The 19,109-nt window shown below is 36.5% G+C and overlaps 1 protein-coding gene across 7 annotated transcripts in view; it reads left to right on the top strand.

The window, feature by feature from the left end:
• Positions 1–19,109, top strand: part of FIP1L1 (factor interacting with PAPOLA and CPSF1) — a 36,805-nt gene that overhangs the window by 15,939 nt on the left and 1,757 nt on the right. For 5 of the 7 annotated variants that reach the window (XM_050973686.1, XM_050973681.1, XM_050973680.1 and 2 more), the window contains 6 exons: positions 2,361–2,454; positions 3,443–3,596; positions 8,810–8,836; positions 9,398–9,452; positions 9,784–9,839; positions 15,184–15,409. In XM_050973686.1, the coding sequence (XP_050829643.1) occupies positions 2,361–2,454; positions 3,443–3,596; positions 8,810–8,836; positions 9,398–9,452; positions 9,784–9,839; positions 15,184–15,409 (612 nt within the window). The remainder of the gene's footprint in view (positions 1–2,360; positions 2,455–3,442; positions 3,597–8,809; positions 8,837–9,397; positions 9,453–9,783; positions 9,840–15,183; positions 15,410–19,109) is intronic. The other 2 variants (XM_050973682.1, XM_050973685.1) reach the window with 1 other exon arrangement.

Genomic DNA, 19,109 nt, shown 5'->3' with positions numbered 1-19,109 from the left:
GAACCAACTAATTGGTTGTCTGGGTTTGCTTCATTTGATATTGCAGTGGTGTGTTTGGGCTGCTTCCCAAGCTAGAATTAATATTATTGAATATGGTTGGAGCAGATATTGCTTTAATGCCCCGTACTCTTGTGTTGGTGACATTTTGTGTGTTTTCAGTGCTGATTCTAAGAGTTGCTGGCAGTGTGCAAACAGGACAAGAGAGGAAGAGTCTTAATTCTGCTGTGTACATCACTCCCAAGTGGAAGCTCTGTAGATCAGTGGCGTGAGCCAGGCAGGGACTTTGTGCTGTAGAAGAGTGTAATTTGTTATGCACAAGGACTAAAGCTAGGTAAAATGAGTTTTCTAGGATATGGTTTAGATAACTAAGAGAGGATACCAGTGATGGAGGAGAACAACTGTCTTTGAACTCTCAAACCAAATGCACTATCAGTGAAGATTGAGATGGTGAGAACACAGATTTTAGCAACTGTGTTATAATACCTATGTTCTCAATTCAGTTACCTAAAGCAAAATAATAACCCAGTGTAGCAGTGCTGGAAGGCCATGCAAGACCACTGGGGAAGTTTAGAAAAGCAGATGTTGATTATTGGAACAATCTAACTTCTATCATGGGGTATTAGAAGACCAGAGAATTTCTTAAACTTCTGTTATCATTGTATAGTATATACTGCTGTGTAGTATATACTCTTTAATTGAAGGTATGTTCTCAGACTCTTGTACCATTGCAGTGGTTTTGTTTGTTTTTTGGTTTTTTTTAACTCTAAACTGTTGTGCTTAATAAGCTTACTTTAACATCTAGGAGGAAGCTCTAAACCCAGATACTGAAAAACTCAAAGGACTTGCATTTGTATTATCCTCACTATGCAGTCTGCTATGAAACTTCAGATTATCTCTGAGAGATCTGACTGTTACTTCATGCTCTAGTGTCTGCTGTGTCTTTTTCAGTTGCATTGGAATCTAGGTATCTGAGCAAGTGGAATCCAAGTTATCAGTCTGGCAGAACTCTGAGCCTACAATTCCAATTTACAGTTGTTCTCCCTAATATTTGTATTTGTGTGGTTAGTAGTACACTAGATGCAAAAAAGACTAGAACTTCTGAAAGTAGAAATGTGGGGTTTTTTTTTCTTTCTATGGATTTGTTTCTGTGGAAATTTCAGGAAGGGTTTTTTTCAGTTTTTTATTGTTCTATATCATGCTCTTGGTAAAAATGATCGGTTTTTTCTACAGTGGTTTTCCTTATAGGTGAAACCACAGGTGAAAATGTGTCTCTTATAGCTGAGGCACAGATTTTGTACCTCTGTTTCTCTTAACCATTAGCACTGTATTTTTATACCTCATTATCTAACAAAGTTGACCTAGGTGAATCCTACTTTTTAACCTCTTTTAGAAATCAACAGTGGCCTGCAGGGCAGGTAGAATCATAGAATGTTAAGAGGTTGGAATGGACCTTAAGGATCATTTAGCCCAACCTCCCCTGCCATGTGCAAGGACATCTCCTACTACACCAGGTTGCTCAAGGCCTTAGTCCAACCTAGTTTTTATAACTCTTATGCAGATAGATTTTGTTATATCTGCATAAGAGTTATACATTTTCTATAAACCTTGGTGTCTGGCATTTCAGGGCTGCAAGCAGGAAAGGTCACTATACTAGATTATTCCTCTCTTCAAAACAGTGATTCCTGTTGTCACAAACATCAGGCTTTAATTTTACTAGGTGACATTCAGATACTTGTCATATTTTATGAGCTGGTACCTGGAGTACTTCTTTTGTGTCAGTATATTCCCCTAGGGTTAATTTACTGAAGATTTTGAGAGATCGGTTATACTTCGAATTTTAGTGTTTATGTTTTGTGCTAATGTTTTTTCTACTGCCTTACCTTTGTTTGATCTGTCATGGAATCCTTCCTTATGGTTTCGTACAGTTTAGAAATTACTTCTAATTAATAGTTTATAGCTGGTTTACATTAGATTTTTTCAAAAGTTCTGCTTAATATATTCTCTTCTTACTGAAGTTTTGTTATCTTTTTATTTGTTTGGTTTTTTTTTTTTTTGTAACAGAGGAGCAGAAGTACTATATTTTATGAAGAAGAAGGAGATTGCTATAGAGTCAGCTTTTGTCTTTGCTTATCAAAGAAGTCTTTTTTGCTGCATTGTTTAGTTCTGTACTCTTGCATAGTTCAGCAAATGCATCACCTTTAATGTTCTTCAGAAACAGTCTTTTGTGTTTTCTACAGAAGAAAGAATTTTTGTCATTTAGAATGAGAGAAGTCCATAAGGCTTTCTTCTCTCACCTTTTCTTTTTTTTTTCTTCCCCTTTTTTGATTCTGCTTGTTGATTCTGTTTGTTCTGTGTTGCAGGCGGATATCTGGCACAATAGATGTGATTGGACAGACCATCACTATCAGCAGGGTGGAGGGACGACGGCGTGCTAATGAGAACAGCAACATACAGGTTTTACACTGCAGTTTTGCTTTCTATTTTTAACTAAAAGACATTTTTGCTTCCCCATAGCTTCTGACTCAAGCATCATTGTATGTGAATGAGTAACACATAAGTAACTTTAAGTCCAGGAGTAAAGTTTTGGCAGTTACTGAAATATATTAAGATGTAATATTTGATAAATTTCAAAAGAGAAATGTTTTGCTTTACCTCTTACTGAAAAGAAATGAGTGATATTGCAGATTTACAGTCCAGGAGACAGCATTGGCTCTGCTAGATCTGCATGGGATTGTGTTTTGTTTATGGATGAAAAGATAAATATTTGAACTCCCCATTTGTCCGCCTGTTTCTGTCACACACTAATGCTGGAAGTGAAAGCCTCCTTGTATGCAGTTTGAGAATTGCAGTCTTTTAAAAATAATGTGTGAAGGAATAAATAGTTGATAGTAGCTTGTTTTTAATTATATTGTAGTACTTTACCAAAAATTGCAAGATTAGTCTTTATGGTTTTAGTCTAGACTTTTATTATCCTGAGAAAGCAACTAAATCTATTCAGGTAGAACACACTTCTCTCCTGAAGAATTAGAGAGAAGGATCAGGGTTGCTTGGTACTCCAGTTTCATTTCCATACCAACTTAGGTTGAGGTTAAACAGTGGAAATAGTAAAGGATTGTAGTGCTTATATTGAAAACACTACCATGTGTTTTTCATCTGATCTCAGAGTATTTAAGTAATTTATGGTCTTGGGTTGTTTTCATGCTTTTCAGCATTGATTTTTAAATATTTTCTGTTATACAAATGTAAGGTGCTCTTAGACCTTTAAAAGTCCTTGGCAAATACGGGACACTAAACATAGGTGTATGCAGGTAGAACTTACACCATCTGACTATGGGTCTTTAGATGTGAAGTGATACTTTCCTGTTTTAGTAACTGAAGGAGAGGAAACCTCTCTTGTACTCTTTTCACATAGCAATTGTAACTAGAGTTTGATATTTTACAGGTCCTTTCAGAACGCTCTAATCCTGAAGTAGACAGTTTTACCAAGCCACCTCCATTTTTCCCTCCAGGAGCTCCACCTACTCACCTTCCACCACCTCCTTTCCTCCCACCCCCTCCAACTGTCAGTACTGCTCCACCTCTGATTCCCCCACCAGGTAAATATCCTGCACTATATAGGATATGAATAATGAGAGATTTGTTAACATCAAATTCTTGAGGTGCATTGTGCAGAATTTCAGAATTTCATGTTGTGCTCTTTTCTTAAGCGTATCTGCAAGGCAAACCCAGAAACTTTAGTTTTTACTTTTGGAGTAAGCATAATCCCAAGTAGTAAATAATTACTTAAAGACTAACTACTGATTCTTCTGTTCTTGAAAATGTTTGAAGTGAGAAGCTGTATTCTGTAATTCAGTAATTATTAATGTGATTGCGAGGTACATGTTAACACATTATTCTACAAACTTCAGAACTAAAATTATGGCATACCATGAATTTGTGTCACAAGTTGGATTCTCTGATGTCTAAGGTCAAGTTCTAATTCCCCTTTTCTCTCACAGCATGTATGAATTCCCAAAAGTCTGTTAACTATTGCATTTGCTCTATATCCATTTTTCCAGTTTTAAAAGTCTTATTAGTCCCTGATGTTTTTTTCCAGAGTTCTGTGTCTGAGAATCTTAGAGGAATCAAAGCTCTTTGAGAACTCATCCCATTATTAATCTGTTTTGAAATTTACTGATATTTACTGAACATTTATTGAAATTTGGCATTTATGGAAGTTTTCTGGGAAAAATGTCATGGCCATTTGCACAAGTGGTACGGTGACCTGTACTTCTCATTTTAAGACAGTAAGTTCAAAAGGATTTGGCAAGAAACTAAGAACTGTCAGTGAGAAATTAAAATAGATGGAGAACCTTTGTGGTGTATTTGAGTAGGAAAGAAGCATTTGTCTACAGAAGAGACTGATTTAAGGTGGAGCTGCTTTCCTTATTGTCTCCTGGTCCTTGAATTCTTTTGCTAGACTTGTTCTGAAAATCATGCTGAGCAGTTTCTTTGCTATTCTGCTTGCAGAGGAAATATTTTAAAAGTTTCTCTGTTAATATTCTTACGTAGAAGCAAAGAATTATTGCTCACTTATTTGAGTGCAAACTCACTTACTTGAGTGCAACTGGTATGAGCTTTGATAGGGTTTAAATCCTCACAGAAGTTGCTTCTTCAATTGCCCCTCCTAATTTTTATACTTAACTCATTCTGCCTGGCAAGCTCTGACTTTCCTCTGTGATGGTTATACACAAAAATCACAACACATAGAAAACTGAGAAGAGATTTAGAAATGAAATAATTCTCTACCCTTTTTCTTTTTTTTTTTTAATAAATATAAAAAATAGAGTCTCTGAAGTGAGATTATGGTAGTGCTCTGGTGATTTTATGAGGTTTCCTTACTGGGAAGGGGGAAGGATGGAAAGGGGATGGATGTGACAATAATGCTTGCTGTGGTTTTAAGGTTCATTTGAACCTTTATGAGAAAACAATATATTTAGTGTATTGCAACTTTTTAGAAAGTAGTGATTTTAATTGTAATTGGATTCAGAAAAGGTTTCAAGGTTCTAAGCTGTGTATTATCAAAAACATGAGAACCGCCCCCACAGATACCCCAGAGGCACTTGGTGCAGGGGTGTCACATACAGGTACTAGATTGTTCTTATGGAACCCCTCACCTGTTGAGATTTTAAAGGTGAAGGAAATCCACATGTGTTGCAGATCAAGCCAGCAAGTTTGGCTTTAGTCTCATGGTTTACAGGCAGGTTTATGACACAGGCTTGTTCAGAAGGTCTTCTGGAACATCCTTCAGTACTTCAAGTAGATTCAAAAATAATGATTAAGAGCTGTGGATTTAGTTTCCTCAGGCCTGTGTTTTAATTGTGCTGTTGCCAGCTCTTTATCATCAAAGCTGTTCCAAAAATAGGTTCTGCCATCCCTCCTTGGTTCACTGGAGGAGGAGTAAAAAAACTACACTTACCCAATATTAAACTTGGACTACTTGCCAGAAAATATAAGTATTCCAAATATAAAACATCCTCCAAAAGCGCCTTTGAAAAAGGATCTTGCTTTGAAGTTAGGTCTCGTGTTCTGTATTCATTCACTCTTGTGATTCAAATCTTTTTTGAGGAAAAGTCCTGGAACAATTCAGAGCACCAAATGTAGAAAATTCTCACATATTCCTAGGAGATGACTGGCTGTGGCAAAGTATGTGCTAGTTTCTGTTTCCTAGGTTTATTGCTATGTTGGTATAATTTTCATCTAAAGCAAAACATGTATGCTTGTTACCAAGGCCTTAAAAGTTTGTTTATGTACTTTGGTTAAAATCTGTGGTTAAAAATGTGACATGTATTTGTGATTAAAGAAAAAAAGAAATTTCTCTGAAATACTGAACTTACATTGCATAACTTTGCAATGTATACTAGGGTTTGGTGTGACAGCTCAGGTTCAGCATCCTAAGTGTGTACTTTTTATCTTTTGATACAGAGAATTTGACCTACTTTAGCCTATGGCAAGAGAGCCAAGTTGAGACAGATTACATTCTGAGGGCTGCTACGCAGTCCAGCTAATTTTTTAATTTTTAGTATGTTGTTAAACTCCGGCTGTGTTGTTCATGTTTGATTCCTTACTCCACAAGCAGAGCATGTGTGGCATTGCTTTCCTTTAGTAAAACATACTTGATTTTCTGTAAATACTTACCAGCCTTGAGCTAGCAGGATGGTATACAGTGTTCTGAAGGCCGTTTTGAGCATGGTAGGCAAAATGGTGCACTAATGACATTTGGGATGCTTTTGGCACACAAGTCAGTATTTAGGTTTGTGCTGGATATATCTTTACAGCAGCACAACAATGTTGTAAGGACATGACAAAGTTGATACTAAGCCACATTCTTGCACTGGTACAATGTAGTCTCTTTATTGCAAGAAATGACAAAATATTTCAGTGTCTTTTCTCAGAAGTAGTAATTAGCTGCTGATACTACAATTCATGCACTTAGAAAGCAAAGGAGTGAAGAGTTAAGAAATTATTTCTTTTCCATTAACTGAAGATTAACTGATGATTTTTTTGTATTGTTTTGTGTCAAATTTGTGTATTATTGAGGAAGGTGAGGAAAAACATTTGTTTAGATCTTTTTAGATTTTTTTGTCAATTTGGCACATAGATTCTATCTTCCCTTGTGATACCATCAAGTAAATTAGCTTCTCTTTTCAAATTATATAAGCATTAATCATGACTCTTTAAAAATTCTTAAAGATTTTTGTGGGAAAGAGTGCTTATGGGTTTTTTTGTGTAATACCCTACATTTACCAATTCATTAAAATGATTTGGCCATTTGGTCTCTTGATATTAGTTGTATTCAGTCTGTCTTAATTTTGTTTGAATGGTTGTTAAGTTAAATTTTTCATTTGGCTTTTAGTCTTGTGGTGATATTTTTACTTTTAATTCTGCACAAGATAACATACTTGTAAATGTGGAATATATAAATTGTTTAATACAAATTTTTTCCTTTTTGTAAAGAGGAGTTAGCTGATGGATTTCCAGGCAGTTCTCTGGATAGTGCTGAGTGCCATTTGCAGTGCTAACAATATACTGATTTTAGTGCAGCAATTGAAATCTTTTTTTATTGTAAGGTGAGGTGGAGCTAATAAATCACCTTAATGCCTAACATTTATTATATATATATATATTTCTATGTTTTAGGCTCATGAAGGATCTATTAATTAGAACAATTAACCAGAAAAGATTAATAGTAAACACTTTGGCTGTGCAGCAGTTTGAGTTCTTAATCTTGATTTTCTTTCAGGAATTTTCATCAGGTGTGTTTGTTCTTTTAAATGTTACATTGTCAAAAATTTTATGGTGTGGTTCCCAGTGTCCTTAACAACTGTAGCGCACGTTGGTGCGTGTTGACAAAACGGCTCATGCAGTGAAGACAAAATGGCTCGTGCAGTTCAGAAATTTGGCTGTTGGAGTTCACTGATTTGCATTTTGGCTAAGAGATCAGATTTTAAATCTTCCAGATTGGACAGAAACCTCAGTTTCACCATGTGTTTAATCCTATAGGATTAATGCTGTTAGGAATTAATGTCAGAGAAATCGCCAACAATTATTGAACTTTGATATTGATCTCTGTTCCTCTGCTTGCATATTCTGTCCTTCTGTCAAGGCAGTCTTGGAGCAGTTGGCATTTCTAGACATTATAAATACGTAGATTTAGTAAAATCTTGCTGTCACACAATAATCTTTTAATTTTAATGTTGAACTAATGAGATATATGTAAATTTTGTCATATGGCCAGTACTGTTCTGTGTGAATGTTTATGCAGTTATGTCAGTACTGATGAAAACACTTGCCAGAGTTTTCTGTTCTCTCCCTCCCCAAAGTTTTGCCATGAGCTCTCAGGTTGAACATACATACTTTTTATTGGAAGCAGAATTGTTGATAACTGAAAGTGCTCTATGCCTGGTGAAGTAGTCTATTTTCTGCTAGTATTGTTTTAGCCCAGTTCATTATATAGCAGTGTTATGTGTTCAGTTCAGGTAAAAGTAATTCTTTGCAAAGCATAGGAAGATAAGAACCTTTGAAGCGTCCAAATTATTTTTACCTTGTAATCAAGATTCCTTACATAGTCAGTAAGGTAGGTTTATATGTTGGTGCAGTTTATTTTGTGAGGTCAGCTGATTTAGTTGGGAACAATTTTCTCAGCTTTTAGTTAGATTCATAACAGCTTAGCTAGATCTGAAAATCAGGTTAGAGTAATTCCTGCACATGTTTCTGTTAAGGCTGCTCCTTCCTCAGATAGCTACAAGAAAATAGAGAAAAAACCAATCTTTTTCCCTCCAGTAGCAAATGAATGATGAACTGCAGTGTCATAGCATTGACTCAGACATCTGTATTGCTTACTGCTGCCTGAATTCTTTGTTCATGTGGACCTCCTGTTTCCTGTGCCAAGCTGTTGAAGGTCAGAGGCCAATTGCATTTCCTTCCATGGAATGTAAAATAAAGCAAATGTAGTCTATGGGATGTTGCTTTCCTTCTGTATACTAAGCATCTTAGAATTATGAATTTAATTCTAACCTTGAGACCCAGAGTTACTCTTCACTGGTTTTGCTCCTAAATAAATAAGATCTTAAAAATAGGAATTTAAATCAAAAGCTAGATTTCACAAAGCTTGTATAAAATTTTATCAGTATTAATGTGACATCTTGACCTGAGGACACAGAAAATATGTTGTCATTCTTCTTGACCGTGTATGTAGTGAAAGCTCAGTCTCGTTTCAGATTGACAGCTAAGAAACTATTACTATAACTGATATTTGTTGTCTTTTTAGGTATACCAATAACAGTGCCACCACCAGGTAAATTTGCTTAGAAATTTTTTTCCACATTTGGTTAAGAGTTCAAAACTTAACTGATGTGCAACCTACCAACTTCTTTCAATTTTATAGATAAAGGGTTATGTGTGCTAAATTATATGTGCATATGTAGGCTCAGTTATTTTGATGCCGGGCAGAAGAAAAATTGTATGAAAATGCTGTTGACTAGTAGACCTAATCAGCCAGTTTTCTAGATGTATATTTCCTTCTTTTCTTTAAAATATTTTTTAGTCAGCTATGCAGTAAATAGTTTTGATTGTTGTTTATTAAGTGTTGTTAGAATTTGCCCATGCTTTTATATCACCGTATATTTAAGAATGATCAAGTTTTAATTTGAAGCACTGATAATATGTTTCATGTTTTGCCTTTGTCAAGCTGAAAATAGTTCTTAGTCTTACAAAATAAAACCCATTTACATGGAAACAATTTTTCATCGTTCTCTCTGGGATTTATTTGCCATGGTATGCTTAGCCTAGTTCTTTTATGTGTTTATGGGTGATAGATTTTTACTTTCTCCCCTCCTTACCCAATTTATTGTTACAGGTTTTCCACCACCACCTGGCGGTCCTCCACCTTCCCTCATACCCACAATAGACAGGTGATTATCTGTTTGAAATCTTACTAAGCAATCTATCAGTATTCTGTAACTGAAATAAATGAATAATACTCTTGCATTGCCCATTGTTTTATGGATTTACATTTGGGAAAGGGGAGACAGCTTCAGGTTTTTAGAATAATTTTACAGAAGTGTTACTAGTCTCACCTCTCAGCATATTCTTTGAGTAGGTTACTTGGCCACTTACTAGTTTTATATAATATATATGATATAAATGTAGCTATGTATTGAAGGAGGTAGCTTTGTTGCTAAAGCTGAGTTTTAACATGTATCTTTAACATGCTGAAACTGGTTTTGCGTGTATGTTCCACAGTGGACATTCTTCTGGCTATGATGGTCGTCCTGTTCGTGCATTTTCATATGGCAGTGGTAAGTAAGGAAGCTTGCTGGCTTTGGAAATTTTGAGCATGTGATATCAAATTGTTTTACACGCTTATGAGGATTTTAGCTAGAAGACTAAACAGGTCGTGTCAGTATTTCATTAGGAAAACTCATTGCTGACCATTGTAAATAAATACATGCTGCTGCAAATTTAACTACTATTGGTAAATACTATTGTTTTGCTTATTAATTTGTATACTGGATATGTTTTCCTGCTGCTTTTGCAGAACAGTGATTATGAAGCATTATATACCATAATATGGGCTGCAAGTCAGGGAGAATTTTTCAAGGATTTAAAAGCAGGAGAACAAGTACTGTTGACATATCATCAGAATTTTAATTACTAAGAGCAATCATTCAGAAATCCTGATGATGTACCTCTCCTTTGAAAAGCAATTTTAATTACTAAGAGCAATCATTCAGAAATCCTGATGATGTACCTCTCCTTTGAAAAGCCATTTGTCTAAGACACTATAACCTTCCGCTGTACTATTGCAAAGTCTGTCTTTTTTTTTCTTCTTTTTTCTTTTTTTTTTTTTTTTTTTTTTTCTTTTTATTTTTTTTTTAATTACTGTTATGGGAAAAAAATCTGATGCTGGAAAACTTGACTTTGTGTTTTTTTCAGTAAAAGTGAAATAAGAGTGAACTAAAATAAAAGCTTCATCATGTGCCACCAAGTGTGCATCCACAGAATGTATGCTGAGTTTTGAACTGTTACTTAGCTTCTTGACCCAAAGGAGAAAATAAGAAGATAAAATAGATAGAACTATAAAATTATTTGGGTTAGAAGGAATCATCAGAGATTATCTATCTCAAGCCTCCCTGCCATGGGCAAAAATACCTTTCACTAGATGAGTTTGCTCTAAGTCCTGTCCAACCAGGCCTTGAACGCTTCTAATGGTTGGGTATCCACAACTTCTCTGGACAACCTGTGCCCCACCACCATCATCATAAAGCATTTCTCTCTTATGTCCAATCTAAACCTACTGTTTCTCAGAGTAAAACCTTATTCCTTTGTCCTGTCACTACAGGCCCTGGCAAAAGGCCTCTCTCCATCTTTATTTCTTATAAGTCCCTTTGTAGTATTGAAAAGCCACAATAAGGTGTGCCTAGAGCCTTTTCTCCTCCAGGATAAACAACCTGAACAACACAGGAGAGATGTTCCTGCTCTCTGATAGTTTTCCGTGTCCCTCCTCTGGACCTGCTATAAGATGTCTTTGTTGTATTGGGGTCCCAGGAGCTGGATGCAATGCTCCAGGTGGGGTCTCACGAGGGCATACAAAGAACCACCTCCCTCAAGCTGCTGGCCACTCTTCCTTTTGATGCAGCTAGTTTACAAGTGGCTTCCCAGGCTGCAAACTCACCCTGCTGGGCTCATGTTTAATTTTTGCCCACCAGTATCCCCAGGCCCTTCTCTGCGGGGTTGCTTTGAATCAGTTCCGCGCCAGTTTGTACCCACATTGAGGACTGCCCTCACGCAGATGCAGGACCTTGCATGTTGCCACTCACTCACTACCTGTGCCTTCAGCATGTCTGCCATCCTGCCCCATGCCTGGTGCCTTTTCTTTCAGCTAAATTCTGTTGCCTTGCTCTTTTTTCCTTTGAACCCTAGCTGGTGAGAGAAGAAATTGTGGGGAAAGTTTTGTCCGTTTCTGAGATATGTGATGTTCAGCACAGATCAAATATTCAGTAAATATCTTCCCAAATGTTCTGGAGTTTTAAGCACGGATATACAAAGTGACATTTTATAATGGCTCGCAGTTTCTTGAAGTTGTTCATGGAGTAACAAGCAGTACTTTTGACATTGTAAGGATCCTCATCAGTTATCAAATGTTTGCTTTCATGCGTTGGAAGCTTGTTGTATTTTCAAGAATTTTTAGAAAAGAATTAATAAACATTGGCTTTACACATAATTCTTTTTTAGCTGTGATTTAATTGTGTTTTAGCAAAAAGGTAAAATAGATGTACAGCTAAAGCCATGCAGAGTATCATAAGGAAAGCAGTCTTACTAACACATACTAATGCATGTATGTGGCATCTGTTACATTGTCTCCAGTGTAGAATGGTTTTCATTTTGGTGTCTCTTTTGTTAGAACTTTGTATTCTGTCAAATATTGTCAAGGGCATAAGAACATTTCCAAGTTTCATGCTGACCTTTAGAGATGATGGCATGCTTGTGTTGTTACAGCACCAGTCCTAAAGGATAACTCTTACCTTGATCATGCCAACATCGAATTTTAACTTCTTCAGCAGGATTAAAATATTGTTTGCCTTTATATGATTATGGAGACCAAGGAGCACAGTCCACTCCTATCTTCCCTATGTGCTTCCAGTGTATCTTGTATCCCTGTTGCAGCAAAAGCTTTCATATTTGCTGCACAGAGCAATTGTCTGTCTCAAAGCTGTCTGTGTCACAGGGATTTTTGAATCTGTAGAGACTCAGTGGCATTTTGTCACTGTTGCTCATCTCTTAGTGAAAAATGTTTTCCTAGTCAGCATCATACTGTCACAGTCCCTGATGTGAAGTGTGATCACTGGTCAGTGTTTAGCAGTGCTGTCTGTGAATCAGAACTTGGGGACATTGAGAGCTCCACAGCACAGCAGGGTACAGATACCACTGCAATTTGCAGTCAGTAAGTATATTTATTTAATAGTTGCTTTGGATGATAGCACTGAATCTCCAACCTCTTGTCTTCTTTGACAGTCTGTGCATTTCGTAGCTTTGTAAAAATTGCAGGGGAAGATGTGCAAATGGAACACATTGCAAAAAGTAGCAGTCTTGATTAAGGTACTAGCCCTTCTTCTGCCTTTTCAAATTCCTCAGCTCTGCTTTGATGTATCTTGTTGTCAGTTGGGTTCCCCATTGCAGACCCTTTAGGAAGGTTACATAGTAAAGTAATATCTTAACTTATAACTTCAAGAATTTCTCATTTGTTTTTGTGCTCTTCCACCACAAAATGAATGTGGTTTAGTCCACTTGCACTTAAATCCTTTCACAATTCCGTGCTACCTCTGCCATCATGTCTTTGGCTTTGCTTGAGCTGCATTTGATCAGCCACTGAAGTGCCTTCTATCAAATGTTTGTTTGCTTTTTCCTCAAGTAGTTCTCTGGTCTGTGCTCTAAATGTTCTTTAAATCTTAGGAACTTGCAAGACATTTAACATTAAAGAAACAGTTTAAGAGTCAGTATTTTTTGAGGCACAAACAAGAAGCATTAAATAGTTTGCTTTATGCTGTGAAGCATTAAGTTTTTTAAGTATCTCCAAAACTGGGCTGATGTTTCCAAAGTTAGTAATTATTCAAAGCTCTCTTCCTGTTTTAAAAGTAAAATCAGAATTAAATTTTTGAAGTGTCTTACTTCTTGTAGAAATTATTGGAATAAGCCATGTAGAAATAACAGAAGTGACAAATCATTTCATTCAATGTAGTAAAAGCAGAACACGAGTTCATACTAGAAAGTAAGCTTGTTGTGTGTTGTGAATAATTCCTGGTGAAAATCTAGATATAAAAATGTGTGGTGTGTCAAATTACTGTTTTATCTCCTGTTACTGGGGAGAAATACTTCTGTCTGATGAGAGTTACTCAAGATGTGATGGAGTATCCCAAGATTTATTGTAAAAGTTTGTACTACCAATTAATAATTGGTTTGTAGTATACATTTAAAGTTAAGTTTAAGTTTAAGCTTTAGATCAGAATACACTGAGAGCCAGTGTCTCATGTACCATACATGTGTTGTTGACATAGTGGCAAGTCAAGGAAATTAGCAGTCTTTTAAGTCCAGCTGGTTTTTTTTGCTATTTCTGGCTGCTTTCCTTTGACGAATTTCAGGTCTTGGCAGCATAATGAGCAGCATAATATTGTATTAGGACATTTTTATCTGTTAACCCTTCATTTTGCTTGTAGACCTGAAGTTAAACAGTGTCAAGCATTTTATTAGAGGCAAAACCTTTAATAAATGCTTTTCTAAGGAATTATAATACTTTTTATTGCAAATGTATTTTAATGATGAAGTGTTTTTTCATGCTCCACTGCCTGCTCTAAAGGTCTTTTGTATTCCTCCTCTGAACGCTTGGCAAACTGCTCTCTTAAGCCTCTGCCAAAGCTTTCTGGGGCAGGCATACCCAGACGTTACAGGCAAGGCAGTCTGAACATAGCTGTCAGCAGAAGCCACTGATTTTATAACTTAACAGTATTAAATACAGCACCAGTAACACACTTTACATTGTTCAATAGATATTTATGTTAATTGTACTGTTCATCTCTTTGTGACACCATGAAGTCAAGTAAATATTGTTCTCATATTATAGATGATGAAGTGGAGCTCAAAACAAACGATTTATTGAAAGTTAGGAAAGCTAGCAAGGCAGATAAGCAGAAAGGGAGAAGTCCTCAGTACTGTAAGTCCGCTAGAGAGTGCTGTTTCCAGCTAAATACTCAGCCCTTGTTTTTCCTTTACAGGATGCGTTCACGGGACTTCTGGCGAGGGAGGGCAGGAGAGAACAATTGGGGCATTAAAAACAGCAGTTCTGTATTACAGTGAAGTTGGCAAAAAGCAGTGGAGAAGCATTCCTTCTCCCCATTGCTAGCTATCTAAAAAAGGTTGGGAGACAGTGTTAAGACTTCCTTCTTAACATCTTAACATGTCACTTCTAGATTGACTATGTTTGATTTTCTTAAACTGTTACATTTTAGTGGTATTAGTGTTTGTGCTGAGTATTCATAAATGTTATCTTACAGAGCACAAGTGGGAGCATTATTTCTTCTCCCCAGAGTGAATTTATTTCCTAAGCTCCTTTTACATCCGTAATCGGAATAGTATGACAAAACATCGTATAGAATATAAATTAGTGAATGAGAACTTCATAGCTAACATTATATTTTAAATACAGTGATTTTAAAGTACAAGAGATAAAAATAATAGCATTTAACTACAAGGCTGGAAGTGTCCTTTTTCTAAACTATATTTTCAGAGCACCTGAGTTTCACAGGCATTTTTGTTTTCTGATTGTTTTTGTTTTGTTGTTTCCCAAAAATGAAGCCATTTGACCACATAGAATCAGATTCTTTGAGCGAGTATTTCCACAATTTTTTTTTCCCCACAAGTGTTCAGACAGTCTTTGGGGTATGTACCCTGGTTCTGGACATAAGAAGTATTTAAATGAGTGCCAGAAGCTTTTGTAATAATCATGGAAAAAATGCAGTGTTTGCTTAGCATTAAGTGAAAGGGGAAGATTAAAAAATGTAATTGGAGGAAACCGGCAAATGTGTTTTCATGCATTAGTTTCCATGAATTTGATTTTGTTCTTTCTAATAACTACATCTCTTTCTTCAGTCACCTTTCCACACCCTGCAGGTTCTGCACCCTCATGGTCTAGTCTTCTGGACACCAGCAAACAGTGGGATTACTATGCACGAAGAGAGAAGGATAGGGAACGTGAGAGAGAGAGATCCCGAGATCGGGATCGCGACCGGGACCGGGACCGAGACAGAGATCGAGACCGTACCAGAGACAGGGAAAGGGACCGAGATCACAGTCCGTCTTCGAGTGCGTTCAACAGGTCAGTGCAGTGTCCTAAACATGCTGTAACTGCTCAAAACCCTTGTCTCTGTTAAACAGGGTACTTCAACGTTCAACTTTAGCGTTCTGCTGCATGTTCCAAAGAGCTGGGTGGTGTGGCTTCCTCACCTTTGCCCTTTTCTCTTGGAAACTACAATTCTACATTTCCACACGTAAAACAAGTAGAAAAAAAGGACGGTATATATCCAAATTGGTCATAGTGCTTTACTGGTTAAAGGTGATTTAAGTCTTGAGAATATCTGAAATATTCATCTCTTTTTGACATCAGTAGGTTTAGAAAAAATCTACAGAAAAATCTATAGGAGTACCAAATAAATTTTAGTTGCCAATTCGGTACTAAGAGCAATGTGTTGCAAAGTTTTACCTTAATTAATAGTATTAAATACCTGCTAAAATTATTCATATGGTTGTTAAAAAAGGCTGGATAATAATCTCTCCTCTCTTATTTAAAACTACTATTTCAAGGTCTAGAACTTTAATTTTGATTTAGATGATGAAAATCATGTCAGATTTATTCAGCTTTCTAATTGCTTTTTAAAAAAAGCTGCGACTCTTCTGTGGTTCGTGTGCTCAAGTACAAAGCGTTTAATGTTAAGCTCACTATTGCTTCATAGAACAGAGGTCTATTGGTTAGCCAGATTTTTCTAAATTTCCTCTGCTTGTTATTTGCTAAGTTTTTTGGAGTAAATATGTGACACTTTCCTCAGTGTTCCATGTTAAGTTTAAATTTTTGCAGAATATATATGTTAGCTATTAGGCAGATTGTTTTTACTAATGGTTTTAAGCTAAAGGGAGAACACTGAGAGTCAACATTACTGCGGTTGAGAGATGACATTTTTGCATGATGATCGTTAGCTGAAGACCCAAACTGGGTGCAGGCTGGGGGATTTTCCACGTATGCTGGTGTGGTGATGTCCTCTCCTGTGGGCATGTGCTTTGTTCCAGGGTCAGTTTCTGAGGGCTGAAGACCTATCTAAACATCTGTTTCTCAGACAGCTTGATTGAAAGCCAGAAAGAGCCCTGGTCATTCAAGGGTGCTTGAAATGAACCTTAATAGCTTCCAGGCCTCAAGAAATCTCTGTGCTGCTGCCAGAGTTATCTGTAAAGGAGGGGGAAGAGCAGGCCTTGACTTTTTTATGTGACTAAATTATCCACCATCTGTAACAAAGCTGTTGCCACATGGCTGTATAAGAAAATGGGAGGCCCTTAACTGGGATAAGTTGGTTTGGGAATCACAGAAGAGGTGTGAGAGGCTTAAGAAAGAACATACAGATATAATATTTCTTAAGGAAGTTTATTTTCAATTCTGTGCACTTATGAAAATAAAATGAATGGAACTGTGAGGAAGAGGATGTTTTAAAGACTGCACAGATTTATAGCTTTTATTTATATTCCCTTTATTTAAACTTTGATCAAGTGGTACTTTGGTGGGGTTTGTAGTAAGCATCAGGTTTATCATTTTACTGCTCAGAAATTATGGCTTTCAATGCTTTTAGCAGTTATTTTCCAGAAGAATAGTGTGTGTTTTTGTTACAACATTTCCTAAAATTATAGGAAAATAGGATTATTTTTGTTTCATTAGAACCAAAATGTGGTTTAAAATGAACTTTCAGCTGTCTTCCTATTCTGCTCTGCTTTTACCCTGCCATCCTCAGAGAAAAGCATGCATTTTTACAATGCATCTCACTCTGCCCCTTTGAGAAGATGCCATTATTTTTGGACTGTTTCCCTTCTGCCAAGGTTGGGACTTTATTTTGTTTGGGGTTTTCTTTTTTTGTTTTGTTTTTATTTTGGTAGTTTCAAGTCAATTAGTTACCACTAAAAATGTAGACATTGGAATTTGATTGATATGTTACTGTATTGTGGTTCTTCCTCAGCAATTTGAAAAATTACAAAAAAAAAAAAAACCAACAGAAAAACAAACCCCAGCAACTGTGTTTCTAAGGTCCTGGAATTTAATAATCTCATGCAGAAGAGCAGATAAAGGTCTGCCTGTCTGGATTGCAGCTTTACAGGATTTGGTGTCCTGGTGGTCAACAAACTGAACGAGACTCCACAATCAGTTGCAATAAAGGTCAAAAGCATTGAGCCAGCATTAGAGTGTTCCTGAAAGCTCCCAATACACTAGTCTTGGCAAACTGATTTTTTGCTTTACTTAGAGAAGTTGTTTATTTTCATCAGACACACTTACAAGCTGTCATGGTTCTTTAGTAGTTTGCCAAAATAAGGTTTAAAAGGGAGTATCAGTAATATTTTTAACCTTTTCTAGAGTGTTTTAAAATAACTGGGTAACAGAACAAATGCAGAGGGTGAGTTACCATTAAGGACTTTGGATCTCATTTTTGAAACCAAGCCATAAGTCTATAAGTAGCCATCCTGGTTGGCACGGCAAGCTTGTCAGAAGTTAGTGGTAGGTATTCAAATTTTAACTTTTTAATTAGATACTGATCATCAAAATATTAGTTTTGTGATGCAGTATCAGATATGGGAGGAAGCTACAGTTGTGCAGAGAGGCTGGGGAGTCTCTGTCCATGGAGATACCCTGAAGCTGTCTGGACATGGTACTGATCATCTGGTCCTGATGGCCCTGCTTTAGCTGGAATTTGGTCCTGATGACCTCCACTCATGCCTTCCAACCTCAGTTTTTGTGCTATATTTGATCATAAATGTGCTTTTCAGGATTTGATCAGCTTACTCTCAGATCTGAGTTTATAAATGCATTATAAAATCAGTGAAGTTGTATTACTCACTGGCAAATCATAATTTTGAGTTCAATAGGTGTAGCTGTAGTTTTCCTGGTTTTGATGTGTGAATATTTTTCATGTCCCTTAGAAAAGCAGAATTTTCTATGGGGTGGTTAATGCTTCTCTACAGTGTCTTAAATTACTAATTTCTTAATGATTAAACATTTGCCTAATGATGTAGTCATACAGGGTTTTCCAAAAAGACTAGTGCTGTTTCTTCAGGTGTTCCCCCTTCTCACTGAGTTTTCATGCATAGCTGTAGTAATCATTAATATAATATCCTCACTTGGCAAATGACCAGAGGATCCAAGTTGTGGCAGATAAAATGGGGTTGATCTCAGTTCTCACTGTTCCAGGACACGAGAAATCTCATTAGGCTTGAGCTGTTCTCCCTGTGTGATCTGTCCCATCCGTTCTTCTGCGGGACGGACCTCAGGAAGATACTTTCTTTCATGGTATATGTTGGCAGAGACAGAGACACTTGCCTGTCGTTAGGTCAACAGTATCTAAATTGTTACTGATTTTACTGCTTTAGAAAGACTGGTTATGTTGTGCCTTTCTTTAGGACTTGGTGGGGATCTCCCAAACTATGGTTAGAGAAGACTTCATGTGATGTATAAACTATTACACTAAGGTCATTTGTATTGAAGCTGCGCTCTTAAATTATGCTGGGTAGGATATTCTTAGTAGAGAAATGATGAAATGATTGTGCTTTTTTTAAGCTATGCTAATCTACCATTTGAGTTGTGCTGGCTAACAGTGGACAGTGGTTTTTTGTTTTATTTATTTTTTTAATTTAAATTTCAGTAAACTCTTAGAATTGCCCTTTTCATCAAGTCAAAATACGAAAATATGTTTTTAAGTAAAGTCTTTGAATTCTTGTCTAACCTGTGATATTTAGGGCGTTTATCAACATTGTGGCAGGGCAGCATTTCA

This window comes from Serinus canaria, chromosome 4, assembly GCF_022539315.1.
Source record: "Serinus canaria isolate serCan28SL12 chromosome 4, serCan2020, whole genome shotgun sequence".
NCBI classification, from domain to species: Eukaryota; Metazoa; Chordata; class Aves; order Passeriformes; family Fringillidae; genus Serinus; species Serinus canaria.
The sequence above is the reverse complement of the archived record's forward strand: the minus strand, read 5'-3'. Positions and strand labels throughout refer to the sequence as shown.